This window comes from Haliotis cracherodii, unplaced genomic scaffold, assembly GCF_022045235.1.
Source record: "Haliotis cracherodii isolate W230 unplaced genomic scaffold, xgHalCrac1.p SCAF_1, whole genome shotgun sequence".
Taxonomy (NCBI): Eukaryota; Metazoa; Mollusca; class Gastropoda; order Lepetellida; family Haliotidae; genus Haliotis; species Haliotis cracherodii.
This window is the reverse complement of record NW_027266264.1, coordinates 13,083,553-13,096,641: the sequence shown is the minus strand read 5'-3', so window position 1 is coordinate 13,096,641 and position 13,089 is coordinate 13,083,553. Positions and strand designations below refer to the sequence as shown.

The window sequence follows — 13,089 nt, the reverse complement described above, 5'->3', positions numbered from 1 at the left end:
CTCTCTCGCTCTCTCTCTCTCTCTCTCTCTCTCTCTCACACACACACACACACACACTCTCACACACACTCTCTCACACACACAAATACTCTCGAACGCTTTGTTAAGTCCCATTTCACTTCACCTCAAGGATCTGTCTCTTAGGCGTGCCAGAAACCTATGGTTGTTGGATCGAGTCCCTGATCGGTTTGTTCCCAAGCGGACACCCCGTAATATAACAGGAACCAAACAAACAAAATGTAAACTCGCGTGAAAAACTAACTCACTCACTCACTCACTCAATGATAAGGACCAGATGTGCAACTTCTCTGTCTTGCAGCAACAGTGTCTTGGGAGCGACCATATGGTGACAGAATGCAGACATCTATATAAAGAGCTATCAGTCCTCTCCGTGTAGAAGATAAGATCATGTTGTACAGAATACTGGGTTTGGTTGTCACCGTCGTTGCCGTCAGCGGTGCGGATGTGTGTCGTCTGCCGTCACGTCTGTGGTGCAGCTCCAGGAAAACTGCTGATGACTGTCAAGTAAGACGACATATAGAGAATGGCTGTGTGTTAATGTCGGGGACTAGTAAATACCAAAATATTGGCGATGACTTGAAATTTCAGAAGTGAGTTCAGAATCGGTAAGTCATTAGAGAGCATATCCGTTATGACATAACAACGAACTTTGTTCGAGGATGACCCGGTTACTGCAAACCTGTTCCAATTCATCTAAGGCACCAGAGTTGCGTCCCCTCCGCGTGACAGAAACCTATGATTGTGGGTTGAAATCCCAGATTCACCATGATTATATTTGTATGTTTGTGTCAGCGCAATCCCTGGGCCTGTAGTTGCCACCAAAGTGGTAGCCGTCTGCATCACTCTGTGGTTTTCCTCCTACATCAATCTAATACGCTGTGAAATAACTCCCATACTGTTCAAAGCGGCTTTAAACGAATCTGACTCACTCACTACTGTCCTCTTCCACATGACACACATCCTTACTCTTAATGATTCCCCTTCACCACAGGTAACACAGCAGTGTTCGGCACAGGACTGGGGCCACGAGACAGTAGCGCCCCCTGTCGACCTGGTCTTGTACTACGAATCGTTGTGCCCCTTCTGTAAACAGTTCATCACAGACCAGCTCTTCCCAACCTTCTCCAAGCTTGGTACCGACGTCCTCAACATCACCGTCCTACCTTTCGGCAACGCTGAAGTAAGTACTCCACTAGCTACCCCGTGAGGATTTGGTTTAGAAGAGGCCATCAGCAACCATTGCTTGTCTTAGGGGGCGGCTAAATGGATCAGGTGGTCAGGATCTTTGACTTGGTAGATTGCGTGGGACATTGCTTATAAAATCAATAATTGGTTTGTCCCTCCAGACTCGATTATTTACTGACTGCCTTCTTAAAACTGGCATGTGACGTTAAATACCAAAGAAAAAAGAAAAAAAACTACCACTATAGTGTAGTTATTTTACGCCTTGTTAGTTGCTCGTGTTGCAGATTAGATGTTTAACTATCTCAATTTACATCACGCCGCCGTGAAACAGCATGAAATTGCTGACTGCGGCATAAAACATCACTCATTCTCTCTAATATATCAGCTGCGACCACAAGGTCAACCGCTTCTACAGTCACCAGCACTCAATCGTTGTTAGTGGTGAACCATTTGATATTCAGGGGAACCCGGGTTTTTATGGTAGTCATGGGGTTTTCGCTTCTTTTTAGGGTCTGAGATTTGTTTTCTTTATAAAAGAGAGCTGAGATTTTTTTTCACGTCAAATTCAACTATGTAAAGACTGTTCAAATGATCTCAATGGTCACTAAAACATAATAACTAACGTATATATGTATGTTATTTTAGAACAGAACAATGAAAATAGAGGTATAATAGATATTGTTTAGACAATGAAAGATCATTATTTACAACACCATGTGTATCCAAACCCAAGCGTGGTCAGCTTGCCATGTTTGTACTCACGACTCCTGGGCTAATGTATATTTCAATTGCTAAGATTATAGATGATGGACATAAATAGCATAACTTTTGATGAGTAAACGTTACCAAACTGAAATTGGGTCCAAACACCGAGTAATGTTACAAAATGGTTGAGAATCGCCCAAACACAATTAAAACAATGTGGGGAGTAATGAACGTACACAGTACCAAGACCAGTGGAACTTTGGCTGCACTCTGTAGCCAAGTCAAGACAGCATCTGTAGCCAAGTCAAGACGGTATCTGTAGCCAAGTCAAGACAGCATCTGTAGCCAAGTCAAGACGGTATCTGTAGCCAAGTCAAGACAGCATCTGTAGCCAAGTCAAGACAGCATCTGAAGCCAAGTCAAGACGGTATCTGTAGCCAAGTCAAGACGGTATCTGTAACCAAGTCAAGACGGTATCTGTAGCCAAGTCAAGACGGTATCTGTAACCAAGTCAAGACGGTATCTGTAGCCAAGTCAAGACAGTATCTGTAGCCAAGTCAAGACAGCATCTGAAGCCAAGTCAAGACGGTATCTGTAGCCAAGTCAAGACGGTATCTGTAACCAAGTCAAGACGGTATCTGTAGCCAAGTCAAGACGGTATCTGAAGCCAAGTCAAGACAGTATCTGAAGCCAAGTCACGACGGTATCTGAAGCCAAGTCAAGACGGTATCTGTAGCCATGTCAAGACGGTATCTGTAGCCAAGTCAAGACGGTATCTGAAGCCAAGTCAAGACGGTATCTGTAGCCAAGTCAAGACGGTATCTGTAGCCATGTGAAGACGGTATCTGTAGCCAAGTCAAGACGGTATCTGAAGCCAAGTCACGACGGTATCTGAAGCCAAGTCAAGACGGTATCTGTAGCCAAGTCAAGACGGTATCTGTAGCCAAGTCAAGACGGTATCTGTAGCCAAGTCAAGACGGTATCTGTAGCCAAGTCAAGACGGTATCTGTAACCCAGTCAAGACGGTATCTGTAGCCAGGTCGAGACGGTATCTGTAGCCAAGTCAAGACGGTATCTGTAGCCAAGTCAAGACGGTATCTGTAGCCAAGTCAAGACGGTATCTGTAGCCAAGTCAAGACGGTATCTGTAGCCAAGTCAAGACGGTATCTGTAGCCAAGTCAAGACGGCATCTGTAGCCAAGTCGAGGCATTCCTGGCAATTTTGGAAAGAAATATCACTTGGCAGCGTAACATAGGCCAATCTCTTAACCCTGCGGTACTACGGCTCTTGACACAGAATTCCAGGACCCCGTTTCAGCAAGATAACACAAGATGATACAACGTCTTGCCTTGGCTCGCCAGATCTATCATCGGTGGAACACTTATAGGATCACCTTCAACTTTTCCGTCAAGTCAGAGCACGACCAGGTCTCCCTCATAACAAGGATCAGTTAGCACAGGCCCTCCGAGTAGTACTGCATCAGCTTCCACTTCTTGTCGATTAATACCCCTGGTGGGCACACACGATATTGACATACACGAACTGTCGACACAATACCTACATTTTTGTTCTCAATCACGCGGAACTTCTAATGATGTTGTTGTTCATTTATCATATAATTTACTGTGAAAGGTTGTCTTTTTAAATTGAGGAAAGTGGTATTTTACTTGCAGTGAACATAACACTTGATATTTCACTACAGTGAACAAAACGCTTTGACGGAACTATTGTCATACAAGTGCTTCTTCCCCTCAAATTGTCTCCCTTTATCGTAAGTGTCTTAAGCTTGTCCGTACACAAACTGTTTACTTTCTATTTACGTAAGTCCCATGATATTGACAAGGCAAAAAAATGTTTTTTTTAAATTCTAAAGGCGCATTTCACATTACAGTCAACAACTGTTTCAGTCAGATCATAGCGCGAGTTGAGTCAATAACCTTGTACAAGGGTACAACGCATTGACTTTCACGATATGGCATCTTGAAATGGAAGATTTGAAATGAATATTAATAAATAAATGTTACAGGCATTCCGTCCCTCATGCTCACGTCCCAATGTCAAAGATTATTGCTTTGTTCACAAAACAATGAGCTGTTGACTTCTTTAAAACCTCACCACCACCCCACCGAAATGAATTCGTCCGCCACCATTAAAGTTAAAACCATTGCCGTTCAGATGCCTCATGGTCATGTTATTAAAAACATAAGTCATTCATTCATACATTCATACATTCATTGGGTTGGGATGTTAAGTGATGGCATGTTCCTCTTCACACAGAAGTATGAACCAGGTGGTGTAAACAAACAATTCCTTATCTGTTGCCTGATAACTCTTGCAGGAATATCAGGAGGGCAACAAATGGGTGTTCACATGCCAGCACGGCAAAGGGGAATGCGAGGGCAACCTCATGGCCGTGAGTACTGATAACATGTCGTAAGTGCTGAGTAATGAGGGCCAAGTGATTACATTGTCTGACCTGGCTGATATAGCTCGTGTGTATGCTATCAACAACCTGTTTGCCTAGTCCATCTGAATATTTTACAGGCCGACGTGAGGGGACACGGGTGGCCCAGTCGTCTAAGGCGCCGCGATTCGCTGAGCAGAGTTGCGTCCCTTGAGCACGCCAGAAACCTATGATTCGAATCCCGGTTCGCCCCGATTATGTTTCTAGGTTTGTCAGCACCATACCAGTGCTCGTGGGTTTCACCGAAGTGGTAAACGTCTGAGACCTGCATCACTTCGGGCTTTCCTCCCACATTAAGCTGACACGCCGCGATATAACTGGAATACTATTAAAAGCGGCGTGAAACCCAACTCACCCACCCACCCACCCGACGTGATGTAGCTTGAAATATGCTTGCTGCGGCATATAACAACATTCGCTCAGTCATCTTTCTCCTGTATGGCAGCAATTATAGATGACGTTTATTTGACCAAACAGGAGAAAAAGTACCTCTTGGGTGCTGGGAAACAATTGTATTGTGACTTCATTAAGAGGGGCGTTTGACATCAACTTTGGAATGTAATACAGTAAACTACGTTTATAACGAACACGCTTATAACGAACTGACGGATATAACGAACTTATTTTTTAGTCCCGGCCATTTGGTGTATATATGCTGTTTATATGCTTGTAACGAACTACGGTTATTACGAACTAAACTTAGTGGTCGCTTTGGGTTCGTTATAACCGTAGTTTACTGTAAATGCATTATTTCAAAACATTTCAGCATACATGGCTACGTTGACTTTATCAGACATTATATCTAAAAAACGCAATTATTAGATAAACAGTTATAAGTCTGAAAATGAGTCCAAATGTTTGATGTCATGCATCTCCGTAATAAATATGAAATGGTGCTTATGAATTATACTTTCGTGTTCTTGAGATACTGTAGTTTTTAAATATAGTGAGAAATCAAACTGGAATTTTTCACCCATAAGGCCCCTTATCTCATGATTGGTCACACATAATATTCATACAGGTTGAGTTTATTATTTTATTTAGTCAATATACAGACGTCACAGGCAACTATATAATGCAAAACGCAAGAGCGTTTGAATGCATTCGATAACATGTATCACTTGAGTTATTATAAAAGTGGCCAAATGAACAAAGTCTGCTTGTACCTTGTTGGCGGAACAAAGCCAACTTTATTGTCATCATAAATGACGCAGGTGCCGATGATGTAGACAGGGTATATGACTAAAACCTGCGATAAGGTTTATCTGCAGATTAAGTCACATTGTAAACAATCAATAAAATAGGTGTTGCATGATTCCTCGATTCCAGACCTGTGCCCTGAAGACCACGTCCTTCAACTCCACAGCCTACCTGCCCTTCATCAACTGTATGGAGACCCAAGCCAAAAAACACACCATCTGGCCAGCTCTGCTCCTCAATGTGAGCATGTCTACCTCTCGTAAAACGTCTGATATTTCAAAGTCTACCGTTAGCAATTAATATAACCAGCTCGATAGCCCGAAGCTGGTTAAGATATCAAAGCGCCAGAAAAATGCAGAATGCCGTCTGGCAGATAAGTATAGGATTTCCGGTCTTGTTCTGCATACAGTACAATAAGTTAGTATTGCTACAATCAAAATCACAAATCTAGCATTACAAGCCTCGCCTAATTGTAGCTATTAATTAGGGTTCACGTTCGGGGGTACTTATGTATCTGTCTACAGGCCAGGTGGTTAATATCTGACGGGGCGGTAGGGTAGCCAAGTGGTTTAGGCGTTTGCTCGTCGCGGGTCGATTCCCCACATGGGTACAATGTGTGAAGCCCACTTCTGGTGTCCCCCGCCGTGATAATGCTGGGATATTGCTAAAAGCGGCGTAAAACCAAACTCACTCTCTCACTAATATCTCGAACTGATTTCGCATGTGCTGTTTCATTTCCGTTGCAGTACAATAGAATAGGAATTCGTAGTTCACCTCCGGAATTCTACATTGTTTTTCTGTACGTTATAAGGGTCTGGAAACCTTTGTCTGGGGTTCATTTCCAGTCTGGGTCCACACTTCATGACCCGTGAAGATCCGGGGTAGAATAGATCTTCAGCAACCCATGCTTGCCGTAAAAGGCAACTATGCTTGTGGTATGAGGCAACTAACCGGATCGGGTGGTCAGGCTCGCTGACTTGGTTCATGCATATCATCGATCCCAAATGCGTGGATTGATGCTCATGATATCTATCACTGGATTGTCTGGTCCAGACTGGATTATTTACAGACCGCCGTCATATAGCTGGAATATTGCGGCGTTAAACAACAAACCAACCAACCAACCACACTTCGTGATTATAGTGTCAGACAATTGAGGAACCAAGGAAACAGCCATGCTTGTTTGAAGGTGTGACAAAATGGATCGAATGGTCAGGCGCGTTGCTCCGAATATCAATGACGGGTTGTCTGCTCCAGACATTATTGTGTACAGGACATCGTGATATAGCTGGAATATGGCTGAAGGGTGTTAACCAACATTAACCCACTCACAGTATAGGAAGGGTCAGCCAGTTACTGCAAAATTGAATTTTGATCTAAATTTAACTAGGTGAACAGGGGAAAGCAGTTAGTACGTTTAAATATTCACCTTTTCAACTTGTGTCAGGATCCGCTAGACGGGTTCGAACCCGCGATTTGCTCCGTCTAAGATCCTTGGTACGTCCACCCAATGTCTGTGATCATGGGTATCCAAGCCTCACGTCAGGGCTTCCTCCCACAGTTAAATGACCTCAAAAAGACCCAACTCAATATCTTACTAACTCATGACCTACGTAAAAACCCAATTTCTTGACTCACTCACTCACTCACTCACTCACCCACCCAATGTCTCGCTCTCACATTTGGGCATGTGTTCAACCAACGTTAAACCCAACTCACGCACTCACTCACTCACTCACTCACCCACCCAATGTCTCGTTCTCACGTGTGGGCATGTGTCCAGCCAAGGTTAAACCCAACTCACTCATTCACTCACTCCCTCACTCACTCACTCACCCACCCAATGTTTCGCTCTCACGTGTGGACATGTGTCCAGCCAACGTTAAACCCAACTCACTCATTCACTCACTCACTCACCTAATGTCTCGCTCTCACATTTGGGCATGTGTTCAACCAACGTTAAACACAACTCACTCACTCACTCACTCACTCACTCACTCACCCAATGTCTCGCTCTCAAGAGTGGACATGTGTACAACCAACGTTAAACCCAACTCACTCACTCACTCACTCACTCACTCACTCACTCACCCACCCACCCAATGTCTCGCTCTCACATTTGGGCATGTGTTCAACCAACGTTAAACCCAACTCACTCACTCACACACTCACTCACCCACCCAATGTCTCGCTCTCACGTGTGGGTATGTGTCCAGCCAACGTTAAACCCAACTCACTCATTCACTCACTCACTCACTCACCCACCCACCTAATGTCTCGCTCTCACATTTGGGCATGTGTTCAACCAACGTTAAACACAACTCACTCACTCACTCACTCACCCAATGTCTCGCTCTCACGAGTGGGCATGTGTACAACCAACGTTAAACCCAACTCACTCACTCACTCACCCAATGTCTCGCTCTCACGTGTGGGCATGTGTCCAACCAACGTTAACCCCAACTCACTCACTCACTCATTATCTCATCCACTCACTTATGTAGGCAAGTGTAAAAACCAACTCACTCACTTTAACACCAGTGTGCTGCTCGAAACAACGTATCCCATACAGACATCTCCAGCTGCATGAAGAGTGACGAAGGCAACAAACTGGAGCACCAGATGGGCGTGGCCACCAAGGCGGAGGGGGTAGAGTATGTCCCGTGGATCGTCGTTAATGGACAGCACAACAATGAGACGCAGGAGGCTGCTCAGAAAGACCTCTTCCTGTTGGTCTGTCAGAGTTACACTGGCATCAAGCCTGCGCCGTGTACCAGTGTCCTGAGCACAGACTTGAAAGTGTCATTTAAACGTTCCCGCAAATCCAAGTTTGCAAAAAAAGGGCACTATTAAATGGTGACTCGATAATTGATGTACATATGTGATGTTCTCCGGTATTCACATGGTCAAAGTGATTATTATTTCAAGTTCGCTCATGATTGCGATCGGCCTGTATACACCGTTTCACAAAATAAAAAGTTGTGAATTGTAGGAAGTTTAATTTGTCATAGATTGCCATCACCTTCATGAATGATTACACACCCATTTTTGTTGACTCGCCATTTTCATCATGAACTAGGAGACCTGCATCACCATCAACTGCTTGACCACATGAGGGAGGTATATGCGTCAAGTTGGGATTTTACACCTTTGTATATGTTTTACTTTTTTAATATGTATATTATGTATTTGCCAATCATGCAAAACAAATAAGATCAAACCTCTAGAATGAATTCCATTTTTTACTAAACTGATCATTTTTAATGTATCCTGAGTGTATCTGTGACATGTGTTGTTCAGGGGTCGAAATTCTATATCTTAAAATTTCCTGCGATTTTGTGTTCATTCAGTTAAAACTGAAATTTATTGTTTAAAGTAAAATCCATTCATAATGAATACAGGAATAAATATTGGTATCCAACTCGGCGACATCTTGAAAACCCATATCACCTTGACAAAAATAGATTCTGAAATAATCTACATATAACACGATTGTGTACTTGTCGAAGGCGTCAAAAGCCTGTACTTTTTAACACCAAGAACGACGTACGAGCGTGCTAGCCACCAGTCTCAAGTGACAGCAGTCGATACAACCAGTGGCCACTTAAAAAGGGAGGTATTAGTTAAAGACTGGACTGTTTCTTTTAATTTACTGTTGGTATATTTTGTGAATTGATCAATAATAGTCATATGTTACGAATAAAGTATTAAATGTTCCTAATAAAGGTCGAAATACAAAATAAACAGACCCAGGCAAAAAAATACGAAGTTGAAATAAAGGTCAAAAGTACGCAATTTAACAGCCTAACGTTACGAAATCGTCATAGGAAAAGAAAGAAGAGTGTGTAATGATAATGAAAATGACGTAATACATTGTACACCTCGACAAGCAGTTATCATATACACAGCGGAACAAACCGATTGAACTCGGAATGTTTAACAAATCGCAGCACCATCTGGCGTTCTGTATTATCAACGTTTCCTTTCGTGCGCACTGACGTTCTTCAGTACACATTGTTCTTTTCATATGACGTCTTTACGTAACATTTGACTATTTTTGGGTACTCTTGACCCTTATTTCAGCTTCGTATTTTTTTACCGGGGTCGGTTTGTTTTGTATTTTGACATTTATTAGGAACATTTAATACTTTATTCGTAACATTTGACTACTGTTGCTTACTTTTGTCCTTTATTTCAACTTTGTATTTTTTGACCGAATGGCCGCCGATACTTTAGATCATCTGGAAAACCATACACTCGTTTTACCAACCTGTCATCATGTAGCAGTAGTAACCGAGACAGTTATCACAGGTCAGTGTCAAATATAGATAAGTGGTGCTCGACATTTTTACGGGTGTAGATACAACTACCGGTATCTGTGGAATGACAGATATGAATATAGTTTTATAAATATAAACTACTAACACTTCACAACAACGTGACAAGTTGGCGATAGGCCCACTTGTGGACTTGTGGAAGACGCCAACTGTTCATAAGGTTGAGATGTGGGGAATGGAAGACTGATATGAGGGAAGGGAGATCACCCTTGTACGTCTACCTTAATGGGGGTGAGAGAAGTGTTCGCAAACTTTTCTGAAAAGGACAGTTTCTACTCCCACTCATTTAATAGGTCCCCACAATAACAGTTACTGTAGAAACGATTACTTATCATATAAAACCTATTTTCTGAATTATGGAATGTCCAATAAATGCATGTGCCGCAACAGTTCCCACATACAGAAATGTCCAATTGTAAGGTATTCCTACTTATTCAGAAGCCTGTTCCATGTGGTTTTAACTCTGATATTCACAGGCCTGGGGATTTGCCAGATACCCGCATTGCTTCCCGGACCTAGTCTGCATTAGTTCTAAAGAAGGAACTAGTTTTGAAAACAGTTTGTTTGTTTTTGAACACCACACTCAACAATATTCCAGCTATATGAAGGTGGTCTGTAAATAATCGAGTCTGGACCAGACAATCCAGTGATCATGAGCATCGATCCACACAATTGGGATACGATGACATGCATCAACCAAGTCAGCGAGCCTGACCACCCGATCCCGTTTGTCGCCTCTTACGGAAAGCATGGGTGGCTGAAGGTTGCTATTCTCTACCCGGTTCTTCATGTGTCTATTAAAAACAGAAAGGATGTGTACAAATGGTATAGGGACATTAATCAGCTGACAGAAAGGCGGAAGTAACATGCTTTAGGTAAAGGAGGGCCAAAATAGTATGAATAGTATCACTTTGTGCCATTAACTACATCTGTCAATTTTATTAAATTAAGCGAAAATGATTGCCAAAAATGTCCCCTTACAACCTGGAGCCGCTGTCATCTTCGTCCCCTTACACCCTGTTGTCGCCATCATCGTCGTCCCCTTACACCCTGTTGTCGCTGTCATTGTCGTCCCCTTACACCCTGTAGTCACTGTCATCGTTATCCCCTTACACCCTGTAGTCGCGGTCATTGTCGTCCCCTTAAACCATGTAGTCGCTGTCATCTTCGTCCCTTTACACCCTGTCATTGTCTTCCCCTTACACCCTGTAGTCGATGTCATTATCATCCCCTTATACCCTGTAGTCGCTGTCATCGTCATCCCCTTACACCCTGTAGTCGCTGTCATTGTCGTCGCCTTACACCCTGTAGTCGCTGTCATCATCGTCCCCTTACACCCTCTAGTCGCTGTCATCATCGTCCCCTTATACCCTCTGGTCGCTGTCATCATCGTCCCCTTACACCCTGTAGTCGCTGTCATCGTCATCCCCTTACACCCTGTAGTCTGTCATTGTTGTCGCCTTACACCCTGTTATCGCAGTCATTGTCGTCGCCTTACACCCTGTTGTCGCTGTCATTGTCGTCCCCTTACACCCTGTAGTCGCTGTCATCATTGCCCCCTTATACGCTGTAGTCGCTGTCATTGTCGTCCCCTTACACCCTGTAGTCGCTGTCATCATTGTCCCCTTATACGCTGTAGTCGCTGTCATTGTCGTCCCCTTACACCCTGTAGTCGCTGTCATTGTCGTCGCCTTACACCCTGTTGTCGCTGTCATTGTCGTCCCCTTACACCCTGTAGTCGCTGTCATCATTGTCCCCTTATACGCTGTAGTCGCTGTCATTGTCGTCCCCTTACACCCTGTAGTCGCTGTCATTGTCGTCCCCTTACACCCTGTAGTCGCTGTCATTGTCGTCCCCTTACACCCTGTAGTCGCTGTCATTGTCGTCCCCTTACACCCTGTAGTCGCTGTCATTGTCGTCGCCTTACACCCTGTTGTCGCTGTCATTGTCGTCCCCTTACACCCTGTAGTCGCTGTCATCATTGTCCCCTTATACGCTGTAGTCGCTGTCATTGTCGTCCCCTTACACCCTGTAGTCGCTGTCATTGTCGTCCCCTTACACCCTGTTGTCGCTGTCATTGTCGTCCCCTTACACCCTGTTGTCGCTGTCATCATCGTCTGCTTTCACCCTGAAATCTTCGTCCCCTTACACCCTGTAGTCGCTGTCATCTTTGTCCCCTTACACCCTGTAGTCGCGGTCATTGTCGTCCCCTTAAACCATGTAGTCGCTGTCATCTTCGTCCCTTTACACCCTGTCATTGTCTTCCCCTTACACCCTGTAGTCGCTGTCATTATCATCCCCTTATACCCTGTAGTCGCTGTCATCGTCATCCCCTTACACCCTGTAGTCGCTGTCATTGTCGTCGCCTTACACCCTGTAGTCGCTGTCATCATCGTCCCCTTACACCCTCTAGTCGCTGTCATCATCGTCCCCTTATACCCTCTGGTCGCTGTCATCATCGTCCCCTTACACCCTGTAGTCGCTGTCATCGTCATCCCCTTACACCCTGTAGTCTGTCATTGTTGTCGCCTTACACCCTGTAATCGCAGTCATTGTCGTCGCCTTACACCCTGTTGTCGCTGTCATTGTCGTCCCCTTACACCCTGTAGTCGCTGTCATCATTGTCCCCTTATACGCTGTAGTCGCTGTCATTGTCGTCCCCTTACACCCTGTTGTCGTTGTCATTGTCGTCCCCTTCCACCCTGTAGTCGCTGTCATCATTGTCCCCTTATACGCTGTAGTCGCTGTCATTGTCGTCCCCTTACACCCTGTAGTCGCTGTCATTGTCGTCGCCTTACACCCTGTTGTCGCTGTCATTGTCGTCCCCTTACACCCTGTAGTCGCTGTCATCATTGTCCCCTTATACGCTGTAGTCGCTGTCATTGTCGCCCCCTTACACCCTGAAGTCGCTGTCATTGTCGTCCCCTTACACCCTGTAGTCGCTGTCATTGTCGTCCCCTTACACCCTGTAGTCGCTGTCATTGTCGTTCCCTTACACCCTGTAGTCGCTGTCATTGTTGTCGCCTTACACCCTGTTGTCGCTGTCATTGTCGTCCCCTTACACCCTGTAGTCGCTGTCATCATTGTCCCCTTATACGCTGTAGTCGCTGTCATTGTCGTTCCCTTACACCCTGTAGTCGCTGTCATTGTCGTCCCCTTACACCCTGTTGTCGCTGT

The 13,089-nt window shown here is 44.4% G+C and overlaps 1 protein-coding gene across 1 annotated transcript; it reads left to right on the top strand.

Moving 5' to 3' along the window:
- The first annotated feature begins 383 nt into the window (after positions 1 to 383).
- On the top strand, positions 384 to 8,566 carry LOC139459924 (gamma-interferon-inducible lysosomal thiol reductase-like). The gene is made up of 5 exons (XM_071241661.1): positions 384 to 525; positions 1,013 to 1,201; positions 4,250 to 4,324; positions 5,705 to 5,815; positions 8,117 to 8,566. The coding sequence occupies exons 1-5, from the start codon at positions 409 to 411 to the stop codon at positions 8,426 to 8,428; spliced, it is 804 nt and encodes a 267-aa protein (XP_071097762.1). The 5' UTR covers positions 384 to 408; the 3' UTR covers positions 8,429 to 8,566.
- Positions 8,567 to 13,089: the final 4,523 nt, after the last annotated feature.

What these genes read in the sequence shown, in the direction of transcription:
- LOC139459924 (XM_071241661.1), top strand. Translation starts at nt 409, where the DNA reads ATGTTGTACAGAATACTGGGTTTGGTTGTCACCGTCGTTGCCGTCAGC. An exon ending in TACCTTTCGGCAACGCTGAA is followed by an intron (nt 1,202 to 4,249) that starts GTAAGTACTCCA and finishes TAACTCTTGCAG; the next exon opens with GAATATCAGGAGGGCAACAA. An exon ending in GCGAGGGCAACCTCATGGCC is followed by an intron (nt 4,325 to 5,704) that starts GTGAGTACTGAT and finishes CCTCGATTCCAG; the next exon opens with ACCTGTGCCCTGAAGACCAC.